At 38.4% G+C, this 17,779-nt stretch overlaps 2 protein-coding genes across 2 annotated transcripts in view; both read right to left on the reverse strand.

The window, feature by feature from the left end:
- LOC107590054 (collagen alpha-1(XXIII) chain-like) overlaps positions 1 to 6,041 on the reverse strand; it is a 132,424-nt gene extending 126,383 nt beyond the window's left edge. The window contains exons 1-2 of the mRNA XM_016278663.1: positions 5,620 to 6,041; positions 5,237 to 5,306 (exon numbers count right to left, since the gene is read on the reverse strand). Of these exons, the coding sequence (XP_016134149.1) occupies positions 5,237 to 5,306; positions 5,620 to 5,886 (337 nt within the window). The 5' untranslated portion in view covers positions 5,887 to 6,041. The remainder of the gene's footprint in view (positions 1 to 5,236; positions 5,307 to 5,619) is intronic.
- A 1,778-nt stretch (positions 6,042 to 7,819) lies between these two features.
- LOC107590099 (dual specificity protein kinase CLK4-like) lies at positions 7,820 to 14,092 on the reverse strand. The gene is made up of 7 exons (XM_016278714.1): positions 13,930 to 14,092; positions 12,048 to 12,060; positions 10,977 to 11,106; positions 10,807 to 10,889; positions 10,651 to 10,730; positions 10,422 to 10,512; positions 7,820 to 8,139 (listed from the first exon to the last, which is right to left on the reverse strand). Exons 1-7 carry the CDS (start codon positions 14,085 to 14,087, stop codon positions 7,993 to 7,995), a joined length of 702 nt encoding a protein of 233 aa, XP_016134200.1. The 5' UTR covers positions 14,088 to 14,092; the 3' UTR covers positions 7,820 to 7,992.
- Between the last annotated feature and the right edge of the window lie 3,687 nt (positions 14,093 to 17,779).

Below are 17,779 nucleotides of genomic sequence, written 5' to 3' on the forward strand. Positions count from 1 at the left end.
CTCTTGGGACCTGACTCTGGTGCTCACGGCACTACAGCAGGGCCCATTTGAGCCTTTGCAGACGGTTGAGCTGAAGTTCCTTTCGATGAAGACTTTGCTCCTGCTGGCATTGGCCTCCATCAAGAGGGTAGGGGACCTGCACGCATTTTCGGTCAACGATTCGTGCCTAGAGTTCCCAAGGTTCCCGCTACTCCCTTCAGGGATCAGGTGCTGAACATCCAAGCGCTGCCCTCAGAGGAGGCAAACCCAGCCCTAGTTTTGCTCTGACCCGTCCGAGCCTTAAGGTGCTACGTAGACCGGACGCAAAGCTTCAGGACCTCAGACCAGCTCTTTGTCTGTCACGGAGGCCGGCAGAAGGGGAATGCCGTCTCTAAGCAGAGGATGGCCCACTGGATAGTGGATGCCATCACCCTGGCTTATCAGGCACAGGGTGAGCCCTGCCCATTCAGGTTGCGAGCTCACTCAACCAGAAGTGTTGCATCCTCCTGGGCGCTGGCTCCTGGCGCCTCGCTGACGGATATCTGTAGGGCTGCGGGCTGGGCGACCCCTAACACGTTCGCTAGATTCTATAGCCTTCGTGTGGAGCCGGTATCCTCCTGTGTTCTCACCTCAAATGAGTAGAAGTACCGAGAGGCCCCGGCTTTGGCTCGTTTAGTTTACACTCGAAGTAGATTGGTCTCTCTAAGCGAGATCCCAATTCATCGGTCATCCAACGTGACGTCTCCGTTACCTCCTTCAGGGAATGAGGGTTACCATACGTAACCGAGACGTTTTCATTGCAGTTATCAAATAGTTACAAAAGAACCCTGATTTTATTTTACTGTAATTGGAGATCTTTGAAATCATCTAGGATTGAGCAAGGAGGGTATAAATGTTCTCCAAATGTATAAATTCGTGTGAGGTGTGAGATGAGAGGGAGAGAAAAAGCGCAAGTCCACCATACGATCAACAAATCACCTATTTTTTCTGATAATCAGACCTAACATACCATAATTGCTTCCATATCTCCTCTCTATTTTCAGCGGGTACATGGCTTCACATTTCATTCAAATGAAATTGGGAAATGTTGCAGCCAAACAGGGACGGAGTTTTTACAGTGATGTTGAGAGTATGCCAGAATGCCCTCCCACAAACTAGACAGATGCTTTTAATAAGCCGAGAGTACAGAAACCATACCGCTATATTGCCTTTATTTTGTATTTATTTAGCTAGATCCTGATGGAGATACATTCTGACCGCCTATTTCACAAAGCCATGCAGCTACAGACTCATGTCAATTGAAAGTAATAAGAAACGTTTGTGCCGCACATCTGCTCGCAGGCTGCACTTAAAGGATAGTTTGCCCAAAAATGAAAATTATGTCATCACCCTCATGTCGTTTCAAACCTGTATGACTTTCTTTCTTCTGTGGAACATTAAAGAAAATATTTTGAAAAATGTTGGTAGCCAAACTGTTTTGGTTACCTTTGACTTCCATTGTATGGATGAAAAAAATTAATTTTTTAACTTAAATTATTTTTTTTTTTACGTTTTCAGGAAACACACGAGAGTAAGTTAATTACAACAGAATTTTCATTTCAGGTTAAACTATTCTTTTAAAAAATATCTGCAGTATTATTTTTCGAGTCACAACGCAATATGTGTGCTGGAGATTCAATCGCTAAAGTTGGCCAGTCGTTTCTGGAGAAAAATATTTATTCATTTTCCAGTGCATCTCCTCGGCCGCAGGTTTTGAGATATCCGCTTTTTCTCAGCAAAGTGAAAAGCCTTCTAACATGGTGTGGAGAAACACATAAGCACCCAGTGTGCACTGAGAGGGCTAGATTTTCACGTTGCCCCACTTCATGCCTACTTAGATCAACATGAAGGTAGAGCATATGACTACACTTATGCGCAGAGGAGAAAGCTTAACGTAGATCAGACATGAAAAAGTTCAAAACCAACACAGAGGCCAACAGATAATCTGTACCCCTCCATCTCACCCACAGCGAAACCCTTAGAGCCCTAGACAACTTTTGGAGGGAGCATTAAAGCTTACAGCCTTCTCAATGGGTAGGCCAATAAAACAAGGGCGGATCACATTCTTAAGAAGCACACTTATCCAAGCATGTCGCTCTGTTTCCAGAACAACCTCCCAACCTGACAGAGGAGACAAGGTGTCCGGATCCGTGACGGGTTGGGATCTACATCCCCCTGAGGCTCGGGTATGGGGTCACACACTTATGTGAAACATTTGGATTTTTCCTACTGTAGCTTTTCACAGTCACGCTCAGATTTTGGTTTTAAGATAATGTGTTTGTCCGTAGTGGCAATAAAAGAGGTTTTCTGAGCAATGGCTAGCATAGCTGCAAGCACACTTGTGAAACAAACGCAGCTGTATTATTGGACTCTGTTATGAATGTGGTATCTATCAATAGAGTCTCGCAATGAATGCAAACATCTGTATTCTGGTGATGTGGCTGGGATTCTTGCTGTGTTGCAATATGTAGAGTAGAACACTTTGAAATGACGATTTGGTAATATTTTACGTCCTTGACAAGACAATACTACAAAAAAAAAGACAGTAATAATGATTACGACAAGTTCACAGATGCTCACAAGTAAATCCAAAAGAGATGAATGTCAACTGCTTTCAGCACATTGATCACAGAGATTCATATGCAACTTAAAGGGGAGGGTTTTAAAACTCAAACTCATATAGAAGGGGTTGCTCAAAACTTGCGTTTTAGTACATAAACACTTGAAAATAAGAGGTTTTTTTTTTTTTGGCATCTATGGTTCCAAGAACCTTCAACATCCTTGGAACCTTTCCATTTCACAAAAGGTTGACATTTTACTGACTAAAAAAAATATATACCATACCATTTTTCCCCCCAGTGGTATAATTTGTGAATTATGGAGGTTGTTTAGATGTATTTCTGCTTAACTCGTAGCTACAATTAATTCAAATGTCATAGGGAAGTGTCTAAGAGGCTAATTGTTTCAGTATCTCATTAATTTTGAGCTCTGAGTGACCAGTGTCGTCATTTCAGGTTCAGAGGAAGCCCAAGTCTGAGTGGCTTCAGCTTTTACGAAGCCTGGGTCAATTAACTGCTTTGTTGAGCTCATTAGCTCACGGTCCGCAGGTCTTGGTCCTTTTGTGTCTGTGGTTCAAGTGTGTTTTCTGATGTCTGCCTTGAAAAGAAGCCCATTAAAAGCATAGGAAGGAACAGCAAATTGCACAGACGGATGACTCAGGTTTACCATTCAGCTCAAGAAAACAGTTTGATTCACCAAAACACCTGAGCCTTTAATTGGAGAAAGGAAGTGCAACATAAGTGAGGAAGACAAAAAGTCTATTCACTGTTAAGGACTAAGAAACAATTCTTAATTCCAACAAACTGCAATTATATTCTTTAAAATGAAGAATTGTATAAAAGCCTCTTACCTTTCAGTACAATGATAACAAATACCATTCAACTAAAAAAAGTATATTTAGAGCAGAAAAAACATTATATCACAGTAAATGACATATTTAAATGTCCATATTATACTAGCAGCCAGCTTGTAAATTATAGATACCCTTAACAAGTGTCATGAAATAATTTCTGAAACAGCCGATAAAAAGCTCCCATGAGAAAATTAGCTCAATTTTACTTGAATAGCACTGACTATTTACTATTTTGATGTAAACAGTGAATTATCAAATATAAATTATAAAAAATATCATAAAGCTCACTGTTTATGTGATCTGTATTATTTTCTGGTTCCCAGTTGAGGCTCCTTCAGTGTACGTATATGGGATTGTTTGCCTGTTATATAATTGTCAGGTGTAAGTCATTTGATTGCTCAGAAAAGTGATCTCTTGTTTTTAATTCTAGTGATGATGATGGTTTCCCAACCAAGTGCCAGTGAAGTATTAAGTATCTGATAAATGTTAATACGATCAACACAAAACTCATCATGGTTCCTCCAAAGATAAATGAATAAAACAGTAAAACAAGTACTTTTTAAGTTATCAAGGTTCACTGATCTTACAAGATGACTTTTGATGTCTTTCATGTTCTTTCTTCTATTCGTTTATCCACTTTGATATTTCAATATCAGGGATGAAAAAGACTGGATTTCATTTCTAGCCACAATACCTCAGGATGACGATACGAGAAGCAAAACTCTACATATGCTCTTTGCTCATGGCAAAATTTGAAGCGTGGAAAGGAACAATGTGCACGATAAGGTTATACATGAATAGATATGAAACCAGTCCTTGAAAAAGAATACAGAGAAAAAAGATAAAAGAGCTTTAGAGTTGAGTTGAGTTTAATTGAACCTGTAGTGTCCTATGGGACAGGGCTACAAGTTAAATTATACCCACATTTTAGCAACAACATCAGAGGGTACATGGGAGGCCCTCTTTAGGTAGGCACCGCTACCATGAAATCTTCATAGGTTAGTAAATATCTCCATGCATAATTCCACTATGCCCGAAGAGGGTACGTCTCTTAAACAGTGTTGGAATAAACCTGTCATTTTCTCTCAGGCAACAGCCCAATTTCCAAGGACTAAAACATAAGAACAGAGCAACAAATTCATGCAAGGTTACGTATCCTCTGTCTATCCCCTTCTTTGCACCGATAGTTGGCAATGAATTTTAATGTCTCGTAGCTGAGCTTACACAATAAATCTGTGGCATCCACCGGCCTCTGCGGACAGAGGAGCGCCTCTCGCATCTTTATAATTTCCACATGTGAGTTATTTAATTCAGCATGAAGTATATAAGCTGCGGTTCTGCATGTGGTCACAATGACATGTCAGAACACTGACACTTATCCAGGCTGTAACATTTTTTTTCATCATTACAACATCTCTGTGTCCATCCATTTAACTTGTCATAATAATTTCTGTCGTTTCGTATCGATTTGATGAGTTTTCAGAGTTTCAACTTGATTTTCTTCATCTGGAATTAAATTCATACTGCAGGTTATAACTTCAGCGTTAAACGTAAGTTTGAAAAACACACTGCAATAATGCAAGTACAACCTGCAAAAAGTACAACTGCAAACAGCTTCTCAAGACAAGTCCCTGTTGAACTGAACATATCAACATCACATGCTAGAGAGGCACCTGCTGCATCATTTATCGACCCAATTTAAGGCATAGTTCAGATTTTGATATAAAAATAGAGTGAATATGCTTCAATTGATCGTTTTAGGAGGGAAAAGAACATAAACAAAGCATCTCATGCAGAGAAACAAACCTGGAGGACACGAGCAGTCTTGCGCTGCTTCTCGAGCTGTGCGAATTTTCGACACTCCCTCTTTTAGTCTCTGAGAAAACAAATATATATTTATATGCTATACTACATATATACACTGGTGATTTAAAATTACCAGGATATTTTTAGTTCAGTTTAATGGTGTTTTATTGAGCTAATCCTGAAATAGTACACGTAACTCAAAATACTTGGGAAACACCAATTAAGACGGAGCATTTCACTTCATTATAGTCTAATAAATATGTTAGAACATTATAAATGTTATATATAAACCATAACAAAATACTGAAAGACAGACATTTGACTTTTTTGTAATAATGCTTGTAAAAGTGTAGCAAGAAACAATAAAAACATAGACGACATACCTCTTGCACAAGTTTCTCTATCGCATCCCGAAAAGTCGCGGGCACAGGTTGAATCACAGACAGTCGCTCCATCTCTAGAACCTCAATTTTACGCTCAAGATGAGATGTTTTGACGTTCATAAGCAGACAAACTGCCACCGAAGATGCCGACAACATAAAGCATACGAGGGTGGTTAAACAATGAAATATTTGTAATGTGTGATGTCCATTGCTCTGTGAAGTCTTTGACGCATCTTTTGAATCCCCAGTTGAAACCATTTTTGGCATTACGGTTCAAATAGTATCCTTGTTCTTGACTCCTCTTTTAAAACTCGTGTAGACCTTTATTTCAGTAAAGTGGCGTTTCTGGCTTCAGAGTAACTTCGGCTGACAGGAGACGCGACGATGTGACGCACACTAGAAGAGAGCTACTGACGGTCGCGCGGCTCTCTGCGTCTCGAGCGCAGGTTAAATCGTTTCCCTCTGAAGTGTGCCTCAGAGAATCCAGTCAGCCCCCTTTTCCCCCCCTGCTGAACTGCCGTCAACAAAACTATGTAAACGACAGAGTTCGAATAGTGTGTATGTGTGTGTGTACCTGTTTTTCTATTCTGGTGGGGACTTAAACTTGAATACACAGACTCATGGGGACTCGTGTCACGGTGGGGACCTAAATTGAGGTCCCCACGGGTAAACAAGCTAATAAATCACACAGAATTAAGTTTTTTGAAAATCTAAAAATGCAGAAAGTTTCCTGTGAGGGGTAGGTTTAGGGGTAGGGTTGGTGTAGTGCAATAGAATATAAGGTCTGTACAGTAGAAAAACCATTACGCCTATGGAGAGTCCCCACAAGGATAGCAAGCCAGACATGTGTGTGTGTGTCCCCCTCTTCGCCCCAAAGGTCAAAAGAAGAAAACAAAAGGATGACGGGGGTCTTAAGAGCATCTATTCCTTTACTATACGTTTCAAACGTTAGTGAACACAAAAGTGAGATAAGGCTATAAATGAATCAAGGATAATAACAAAAGTTGCGCGTCTGAAATAGTACAGCCGCTCAAGCGCTTTCGAAGAACTGTCAATATTTAAGATTTTATTATGACACACACATCAAATATAAACAAAAACACGAAATACTTTGAAAAAATACCCTGTAACATTGAAAAAATTGCCAATATTTGATATATAGCATATGAAAGATGCTGCTAATATATGGCATGTATGGCAAGGAGAAGGCTTGGTTAAAAACATGATAGGCTATGTCTTTTGCCTTTCTCCTGTCGGTTTTTCTTTGTGATGTCTCGCAAAAATTAAGCCAAGTAATTGCCATTCCTTCGCGAGTAATTCGTAGTTTCATGCTTCAACCACTAGAGGTCAAAAACATAACTTTTGTTTAACCTCACTGCGCGTTATGCGCCAAAATACCATTTCGATTGCGCAAATTGAACTTAAGAAAACTGTAGATACAAGGCAGTGTCCAAAATAAACTCACATTAAACACGCGCAAGGGTCAAAAGATGACTTTTTTGTGCATGGCACAATACATGTGCCCTCTGAATGTCAAATTATTAGTGCTTTATAATAGCCTTTATTGCAGGAATTGTTTGTATCCGTCTGTAATAAAAACAGAATTTAGTTGCAACAAAGATTATTTGCATTTCATCCTGCAAAATCTCAAGATTTTTTTCCACAAGAGCATTTGTAAACAGGCCTTTTGGTGCCATCTGCAGGACAGAGTTTATAATAGCACTAACTGGGGGAAAAAAGATCCTGATAATCTGCATCACTATACACTAATTTCACATTAAACACGCGCAAGGGTCAAAAGATGACTTTTTTGTGCATGGCACAATACATGTGCCCTCTGAATGTCAAATTATTAGTGCTTTATAATAGCCTTTATTGCAGGAATTGTTTGTATCCATCTGTAATAAAAACAGAATTTAGTTGCAACAAAGATTATTTGCATTTCATCCTGCAAAATCTCAAGATTTTTTTCCACATGATGTCCATGTGCTCTGCTCAAAAAATACATCCGAACTAAAGAGGGCTGCAGAACTAGGAGAGCATTTGTAAACAGGCCTTTTGGTGCCATCTGCAGGACAGAGTTTATAATAGCACTAACTGGGGAAAAAAGATCCTGATAATCTGCATCACTATACACTAATCCTGAATGTCAGTTCAGTATTATTAAAAAGAATGACTAAATAAAGTCACAAATGGTGTGTATTCAAAGCACTCAAGTTTAATTTGCCAAAAGTACAGATAAATTTGGCCCATATAATCAAATTGACAATAAATATAGACAGAGGTAATGATGCAGGCAGTCTTAAAGCAGACTGATACAGTCAGCAGCAGTCTCCCTGGGAGCAGTAAGGTTCATTTTGTGTCGCCTCAAAGTCACTTTCTTTCTTTTCTTATCGAGTTGAAAAAGGGATGTCCAATGGCCTGCTCCAGGGTGATTCGTTTGGAAGAATCATACTCCATCATCTTCTGCAGCAGGTCAAAAAGCAGCTCATGCTCCGGGGTTTTAGAGGACATGTATTGCTGAGTAAGGAGCAGAGATTCAACTATATTATTTTCATCAAGGCAAACCAAAACAGAAATGTGTCTCATTAACATACTGGCATCAGTACATCTCCAAAATTAGTAGTCCACAAGACTTTTAATTAAGTATTAAACATACAGCAAGCACAGTTGCTGGAGGAAAAATTAAAGACCACTGGAATGTATCACCAAAAAAACAACCATAAATTCAGAGAAAAACATTCAGTATTTTCATTCCAAAACCTTTAACATTTTGTACTTGTGCTTATAAACAGTACAAAGTGACCAAAAACAACATTGAGGCATAGGCGGAGCGTGTGTAAGCCTTCCCCTGTCCACAGCGAGTTGGGGCAAAAATGCCCCTGCACAAACAAATTAAATCTAATATGACTGTTGCTAACAAAATGAAAATAAAAAGTGAAGTGACATGTGGCCAAGTATGGTGACCTATACTCTGAATTAGTGCTCTGCATTTACCCATCCAAAGTGCACACAAACAGCAGTGAACACACACCTGGAGCAGTAGGCAGCCATTTATGCTGCGGCGCCCGGGGAGCAGTTGGGGGTTCGGTGCCTTGCTGAAGGGCACCTCAGTCGTGGTATTGAAGGTGGGAGAGAGCGCTGTACATTCACACCCCCCCCCTACAATCCCTGCCGGTACGAGACTCGAACCCACAACCTTTGGGTTATGAGTCCGACTCTCTAACCATTAGGCCACGACTTGAATAGAAAATGAATAGAAAGTGTCGATTGCGGCATTGAATTAAGATCTGCTCATGTTGCACTGTATTACATTTTAGCCGTTTTTACAGTGTTCCGCATTATAACCAATCACACACACGATTCTGTTGATCTTAGGAATGCAATGGCCAATCAGAGGCGTTCAGATGAGTCATCGCAGAGATTCAACTATATTATTTTCATCAAGGCAAACCAAAACAGAAATGTGTCTCATTAACATACTGGCATCAGTACATCTCCAAAATTAGTAGTCCACAAGACTTTTAATTAAGTATTAAACATACAGCAAGCACAGTTGCTGGAGGAAAAATTAAAGACCACTGGAATGTATCACCAAAAAAACAACCATAAATTCAGAGAAAAACATTCAGTATTTTCATTCCAAAACCTTTAACATTTTGTACTTGTGCTTATAAACAGTACAAAGTGACCAAAAACAACATTGAGGCATAGGCGGAGCGTGTGTAAGCCTTCCCCTGTCCACAGCGAGTTGGGGCAAAAATGCCCCTGCACAAACAAATTAAATCTAATATGACTGTTGCTAACAAAATGAAAATAAAAAGTGAAGTGACATGTGGCCAAGTATGGTGACCTATACTCTGAATTAGTGCTCTGCATTTACCCATCCAAAGTGCACACAAACAGCAGTGAACACACACCTGGAGCAGTAGGCAGCCATTTATGCTGCGGCGCCCGGGGAGCAGTTGGGGGTTCGGTGCCTTGCTGAAGGGCACCTCAGTCGTGGTATTGAAGGTGGGAGAGAGCGCTGTACATTCACACCCCCCACCTACAATCCCTGCCGGTACGAGACTCGAACCCACAACCTTTGGGTTATGAGTCCGACTCTCTAACCATTAGGCCACGACTTGAATAGAAAATGAATAGAAAGTGTCGATTGCGGCATTAAATTAAGATCTGCTCATGTTGCACTGTATTACATTTTAGCCGTTTTTACAGTGTTCCGCATTATAACCAATCACACACACGATTCTGTTGATCTTAGGAATGCAATGGCCAATCAGAGGCGTTCAGATGAGTCATCGCTGAAACTCATCCGTTTTGAGTGCGTGCCGTTCGCTGACTGAATTCCGGACGCGCAGATGTATGTACAATGTAAGTAAAAAATTTATTTAACAGTGTAGACAGCTTAAGTGATTTTAACAATAGTTTTATAGCGATAGATCAAAGTTAGTGACAATGTCACTTTCGGTATAATATTTTATTCGCTGTTTGAATAACCTTTGAAAGGAAACGTTTTATAATTACCGATTTCTAATGTTTTTTATTAAATTGTCAGCCCCATTAAACATATTTTATTAGCCTACATGACACCTTTATGACAGGTTTATGATGTTTATAGTTAATAGATTAGGCTGCTTTTAGCCTTACCCTGGAGTTGGTCCACCCTCCGCCTATGCTTTGAGGCTATAGATATTATCAACTGGTTTACATGAACAAAGCTTTTAATAAAGAGTCAGTATCTGCAGCATAATGTAATCAAAACTAAGCATAATAAGCAGTTCAATGTTTGAAATATTTACCTTTAGAGGTTTACAGTGTTTCCTCACGTATCTCCCTGCTGAGCTGTGCTCATCCCAGTCCAATTTGTCATGATGCACATAACGCCGTTTCCTGACAATGAAGCACAGTCACGCATCAGTCAAAGACAGACCATGACAAATCTAAAAACCTCTCATATCGTTGATCATGTAAGAAACATGTATTTAGAAACAAGTGACAAACGCCTAGTCTCAAGTTACGATACTGCACCTGGTTTTCTGAAGCAGGTGTGCAGGTATGGGGCCTAGAACCCTCTCCATCATTGCTAGATGCTCCTTACTGTCGTGAGTCTAAAAAAAAGAGGGAGTTTTTGTAAGTATTTTGCATTTAAGTAGAATAATAAAATATGCATTTGTGAATTTGCACCTGAAATAACGTTAATCCCAGATAGAACTCAATCAGGATACAGCCCAAACTCCACACGTCACACGCCTGGTTCCAGCCAAGTTCTGCCAGCAGAGATTTTGCAATGTTCAAAATCATGAACATGCTTTAGTGGATAAACAACAGCAAAAATAATAGTGCAAACAGTTTACCCAAAATAACTTCCGGAGCTCTGTAGTGGCGTGTTGACACCACAGAGGTGTGGTGCTCGTGGTCATAGGTAGCATTGCCAAAGTCCACAACTTTCACATCCAACCTCTTCAAGGTTCTCTCATCACGCTTCTGTAATACATTGAACATTAATTGCCATCATCCTCTCCTCACTATAAACTAACACTTGCTTTCTTACAGACATATACTACTGCTCAAAGGTTTGGGGTCAATGCTGTTTGATATTTCCTTGGAAATCATAATACATATTTTAGGGTTCCTTAAATAAGAACGAATAAGACGTTCGAAAGAACAGCATTTATTTGAAATATAAATCTTTTGTAGTATATTAATATCGTGTAACAGTTTATCAAAAAGTGCATTTTTGTTCAATTCATCAGTTGTTGATTGGATTTTAGGATATTGCGCTCAAAAATGGAAATAGATGAATGAGAGCTTGCAAAAGTTACGACTAATTCAAAATTAGGAGGTCAAACTAAATTGTAAAACTAAACAGAATGCATAGATGAATGATTCACAATAAGATAAAGCATGACTTGGAAAACAGAATTTAATTTCATAGCAACTTTAAAAGGGTGGACAATATAACTCGCAACACACATTTATAATAAACAATGTTACCTTTCACTGGTGTAAACACTAATATCTACACACTCTCATTCTTGGAGTGAACGGGCATTTACAAGCTCTCAGTTTGCATTTCAAAATGCCTGGGAGGGTCAAATGAAAACTAATGAAATGGCTGTTAACATTTTCTACCGTACAAAACACAACAACAATGTGGCAGCTCTGTGGACAGAAACTGAAAACGTAATAATCGTCGCTACAGAAATTTTGGCAATCTAACGTCAGAAGGATTTTACATCAGTGGGATTCTCTGAATTGCAAACACTGATCAGGACCCTCTGACACGCCCGATTACAGCACTTGTCACCCTGACAGTTTGTTTCTGAATCCAAGAACATGCTACACTGTATATCATTTCAAGGCACTGCAAACACGCAGGACAAGCTGACAGGGCTCAATGCCAACAACAAATCTAACAGTCTAACGACACCATTTGAACTGAAACAAAATAAGTGCTAATTTCACATTTTAAAAGTGAGTAAGTCTTACCTTTCGTATGTCTTATAGTGATGAGTTCTCCCGGGCTGCCGCTCTCTTTCCCCGCTGCGAGAGCTGCGCTTCGGTCTTTTGTGCACCTCCACCCTCTCCTCCCAGCTGTACTCCGCGATCCAGCCATCTGGCGACCGCATCCGCTTAGAACGTCGCATCTGACCACACCAGAATAGAAAAAAGGTCAAAGATCCAAAGATCAGCATTTATCTGAAATAAAAAGCTTTTGTTATACACTATACCATTCAAAAGCTCTTTTTAAAATTGATATTATAGAAATTATTACTTTCATTTAGCAAGGATGTTTTAAATTGATCAAAAGTGATGATAAAGACATTTATAATGTATAACAGTTAATTTAAATAGTAAAAATATTTCAAAATGTTACCGTTTTTGCTGTATTTTGGATCAAATAAATGCAGGCTTGGTGAGCAGAAGAGAATTCTTTAAAAAACATTAAAAATCTTACTGTTCAAAAACTTTTGACTGGTATGTTAGCCTATAGTTTGAAGTAAAAAATATTCATATTAATAAGGAGAGTCTGAGATTTATTTGGCAGTGATTTCACATTTCTTGTTTGTATGAAGGCTAAATACCAATAAAAGGTGAACATTTATTTATTTGCGCCATTTTTTTTCCTAAAATATGATATAGTTTTATAGGAGTAGGTTTCATAGAGTTGGCAAATTAATTTTTCATAAGTTTGTAGGTACAGACATCTGTTGTGGCCGTTTTTATGAGGCTTTTTTTAATAGTGTTCATATCGATATCGGAATTATATCGTATCGACCGAAATTAAGAAATATATCGTGATATAAATTTTGGCCATATCGTCCAGCCCTACTATAATGTTAATTAATTATGGGCATCTTTACACAGCAGAGTTAAGGTTGTTCTGGGCCTGCTCAAAACTGTACCTACTCTGTGATTTTTTCCCCACCTGATGAACACTGATCGCCAGTTAGAAGAATACACCCCACTTTAAAGAGCTTGAGTTTTAGCAACAGACATTTTTTACGTGTTTTGACGTACATCCAAGTGTAACAGTTTATCAAAAAGTGCATTTTTGTTCAATTCATCAGTTGTTGATTGGATTTTAGGATATTGCGCTCAAAAATGGAAATAGATGAATGAGAGCTTGCAAAAGTTACGACTAATTCAAAATTAGGAGGTCAAACTAAATTGTAAAACTAAACAGAATGCATAGATGAATGATTCACAATAAGATAAAGCATGACTTGGAAAACAGAATTTAATTTCATAGCAACTTTAAAAGGGTGGACAATATAACTCGCAACACACATTTATAATAAACAATGTTACCTTTCACTGGTGTAAACACTAATATCTACACACTCTCATTCTTGGAGTGAACGGGCATTTACAAGCTCTCAGTTTGCATTTCAAAATGCCTGGGAGGGTCAAATGAAAACTAATGAAATGGCTGTTAACATTTTCTACCGTACAAAACACAACAACAATGTGGCAGCTCTGTGGACAGAAACTGAAAACGTAATAATCGTCGCTACAGAAATTTTGGCAATCTAACGTCAGAAGGATTTTACATCAGTGGGATTCTCTGAATTGCAAACACTGATCAGGACCCTCTGACACGCCCGATTACAGCACTTGTCACCCTGACAGTTTGTTTCTGAATCCAAGAACATGCTACACTGTATATCATTTCAAGGCACTGCAAACACGCAGGACAAGCTGACAGGGCTCAATGCCAACAACAAATCTAACAGTCTAACGACACCATTTGAACTGAAACAAAATAAGTGCTAATTTCACATTTTAAAAGTGAGTAAGTCTTACCTTTCGTATGTCTTATAGTGATGAGTTCTCCCGGGCTGCCGCTCTCTTTCCCCGCTGCGAGAGCTGCGCTTCGGTCTTTTGTGCACCTCCACCCTCTCCTCCCAGCTGTACTCCGCGATCCAGCCATCTGGCGACCGCATCCGCTTAGAACGTCGCATCTGACCACACCAGAATAGAAAAAAGGTCCAAGTCATAAAAACAACGACAGGGAAACAGTATCTCAGGACATTCCCCACACCCACTGGGTTTTAAAATTCAATACAGCCGAGGTGATGCCAGCTCTCTATAGGGTTAGATCTCTGCCACAATTCTGCGCGCGAAAGATCATATTTTGAGCACACAAAAGTGCATTTTGCATGCGCGCGATCTGAGTTTAAATTAAGTTTTTGGATGTGTGCAGACCTTCTCTTTTGCGCGTGCAACATTTCACTAGCTTGCTCCCTTGACGACCGCCCTCAGTGCTCTCTAAATGCCGACGGCTCATTTGCTCAACACAACCCAGCGTTACAATATGCCATAACTCCAGCCAATTAGAGACTAGGCTGCTAAATACAGCCGAGGTGATGCCAGCTCTCTATAGGGTTAGATCTCTGCCACAATTCTGCGCGCGAAAGATCATATTTTGAGCACACAAAAGTGCATTTTGCATGCGCGCGATCTGAGTTTAAATTAAGTTTTTGGATGTGTGCAGACCTTCTCTTTTGCGCGTGCAACATTTCACTAGCTTGCTCCCTTGACGACCGCCCTCAGTGCTCTCTAAATGCCGACGGCTCATTTGCTCAACACAACCCAGCGTTACAATATGCCATAACTCCAGCCAATTAGAGACTAGGCTGCTAAATTCTGATTGGCTGCCTTGACAACCAATCACAACATTCCTTGCATGTTTCTAGTTATTTCTAGTATTGTATTAGTTTTGAATATTTCTCATGGGCATTTGATAATTTTTGACTTTCACTCCGAGTTAAATCTCTTTTTTGGCTCATTTTATCTGTAAAAGAAAGTCTGCTTAATAATTATGCACACCTGAATACAAGACATTTTCCACTTCCAGCTTTCATGAATAATTATATATCAATTATAAATTATTAAATACAAGATTAATAGTAGTTATTAAGATTGATGTCGTTTGGAATTGGTAAAATGTGCTTGGAAAAAATATGATCAGAATATCAACTTGCATAATAATTATGAATGCACTGTATTTTTTCTCTTCTGCTGTTGAGGTAATGCAATGAATGAATGTTGTGATTGGTTGTCAAGGCAGCCAATCAGAATTTAGCAGCCTCGTCTCTGATTGGCTGGAATTATGACATATTGTAACACTGGGTTGTGTTGAGCAAGCCAGCCGTCAGGAGAGCAATGAGGGCGGGCATCAGGTGAGCAAGCTAGTGAAAAGTTGCACTCGCAAAAGAGAAGGTCTGCACAAATAATTAGCCTATGCTGTATTCACCAATGAAAGGGCATAACCAAAATCAGTTGTTTTTACAATTATATTGTTATTCTTCAATTGACAGTTAAAAAAAAAACTCTAATGAATGTAATATTGTAAAATAGGCTACATTTTCTTATGATTAAAGTAAGGGCTTTCAAACAGGGGTCTGTAGCCCTCTAGGGGTCCATGCAGGAACTGCAGGGGTCAAATGAGAAGATATTGGACTATAGGCATAAATACGGTGGCAGAGAAGTGCAAAACAAATCACAAATCTGAAAACAAAATAACAAATTACAAACGCAAATGCAAGTCTAAAAAACAAAATATTAATTCAGAAAACACAACAACAATTCAGAAAACATTATAACAAGTCAGAAAACACAATGACAAATTCAAAAACAAAATAACAATTCAGGAAACACAATGACAAATCAGACAAACTGGAAAAGGTAGGTTATAGTTTGAGACAGCGCCATTGGGTAGGGAGGGCTTTATTGTACCAATAAGGTGGCATCCATGTAATAATTAAAATTAAAATTATAATTTACACTCAATACGTTATTATTGCATACTGTTTTATAATGTACTACAATACTGAAGTGCAGATAATTGCCACTATTTGCAACAAGTAGTATACTTGATAGTAGAAATCCTGCTATTTTAACATAGTGTAAATAGGTATTTGCACTTAGTGTAAATAGCATATTGCTAAAAAAAATACTGCTATTTTCACTTAGTGTAAATAGAATCCATTGCTAATACGAGATTTGAAAAGGGAGGAAAAAAATGCATCGAACCCGGGTCGATCTCGTCAAAAAGCAAACAACACACGCTTATCCATCTGTGCCACTGCAGCTGATGAGTTACAGCCACTTTTAACTAAATGTAAATAGACACTCCGTATTTTTTATTCTATAGTAAGGGCAATTCATACAATACATTTAAACTGAGCTACTTTAATACCATCTCTGAACTTTCTACCACGACTCTGCTGTTCTTCGGCTGGTTCTTCCTGTATACGTTGATTGACAGATGTCTCGTCCAGTCAGCGGTGAGTAATCCCAAACCAATGGCGCTGTCTCAAACTATACCTACGTCTTCCGGTTTGTCTGAATTGTCGTTGTGTTTTCTGACTTGTTAATTTGTTTTCGGATTTGCCGTTGTGTTTTCTGACTTGTTATTTTGTTTTCGAATTTGTCATTGTGTTTTCTGACTTGTTATAATGTTTTCTGAAGTGTTGTTGTGTTTTCTGAATTGTTATTTTGTTTTTTAGACTTGCATTTGCAATTTGTTATTTTGTTTTCAGAATTGTGATTTGTTTTGCACTTCTCAATCACCATACATAAAACTCATAGGATTTTCTTTAAACATTGTCATGAATTTCCTAATTATATGATCAGATTTTCAATATATAATGTTATTTAACATTTTTTAATCAATGATATTATGAAGTGACACTGAGAAAGTCTTTTTGAAAAACGTTTTGTAGTGGGTCCCTGGGTCTTTACATCACTGATTCTGCTGAGAATACTTACAACATGTCTTTCTATTTTGTCACCATCTGTAGATCACTTACTGTGTGCCTGATTTATGAACTTAAGTGATCGCCCAGCCACTGGTCACAACAACTCTTTCTCTGATTAGTCTCTATGGAATACTAAATCTGTAAAGGATGGTAATAAAACCTCCAGAAGCACCAAACAACACTCTCTTTAATGTAAAAGTCAGTGTTTTAACATAGTGATCATTTCATTAGGACATGAACTATTGAAGACTCATCTAAAATTAAAATCCCTGTTTAGTTCAGTAAAAGGGCCCTCTTTTGTCAGATGACATCACCTTGTTATGTCCTTAGGGAATAATTTAATCATTAATTTTCACCTTCCCTATTCCCACTCACCTTGACCAAACAATGAAAAAGAACTATAAAAAGGATACTTTCCACTATCATAAAGATTTCTCTTCTTCAAATATCTTAGTTGACATTTTACTGCAGTATGCAGTACTTTTAACCCGAAGGTTGCATGGCAGATGAGGCAAGATATTTGTTTCTTTTATATAGATAGCACACAATTTCATCTCAATACATTTAACACATCTGAATATCAAAATTTGTAAGATTTAGTCAGTCAAAACAGTTTATACTTTTTTGTCTCTGGAAAATAGTTACCTGTGACATTGTACTATGTTGAATATACTTTTTCTGTCTGTTTGTTAATGATTTGTGGACACATTAGTTTCTAGATTTGTGGAGGGGAAAAATTATGTTTTTATTTTGAAGTATAAAGATAATTCGATATTTAATTGAATACTTACAGTTAATTTATAGGGTTATTATTCCATAATTTCATGAGTGAGATGTATACACACACACATATATATATATATATATATATATATATATATATATATATA

The sequence above is a fragment of the Sinocyclocheilus grahami genome, unplaced genomic scaffold (assembly GCF_001515645.1).
Source record: "Sinocyclocheilus grahami isolate Dianchi unplaced genomic scaffold, SAMN03320097.WGS_v1.1 scaffold124.1, whole genome shotgun sequence".
Taxonomy (NCBI): domain Eukaryota; kingdom Metazoa; phylum Chordata; class Actinopteri; order Cypriniformes; family Cyprinidae; genus Sinocyclocheilus; species Sinocyclocheilus grahami.

What these genes read in the sequence shown, in the direction of transcription:
- LOC107590099 (XM_016278714.1), bottom strand. Translation starts at nt 14,087, where the DNA reads ATGCGACGTTCTAAGCGGATGCGGTCGCCAGATGGCTGGATCGCGGAG. An exon ending in CACCTGCTTCAGAAAACCAG is followed by an intron (nt 10,513 to 10,650) that starts GTGCAGTATCGT and finishes CTTCATTGTCAG; the next exon opens with GAAACGGCGTTATGTGCATC. An exon ending in AACACTGTAAACCTCTAAAG is followed by an intron (nt 8,140 to 10,421) that starts GTAAATATTTCA and finishes CTCCTTACTCAG; the next exon opens with CAATACATGTCCTCTAAAAC.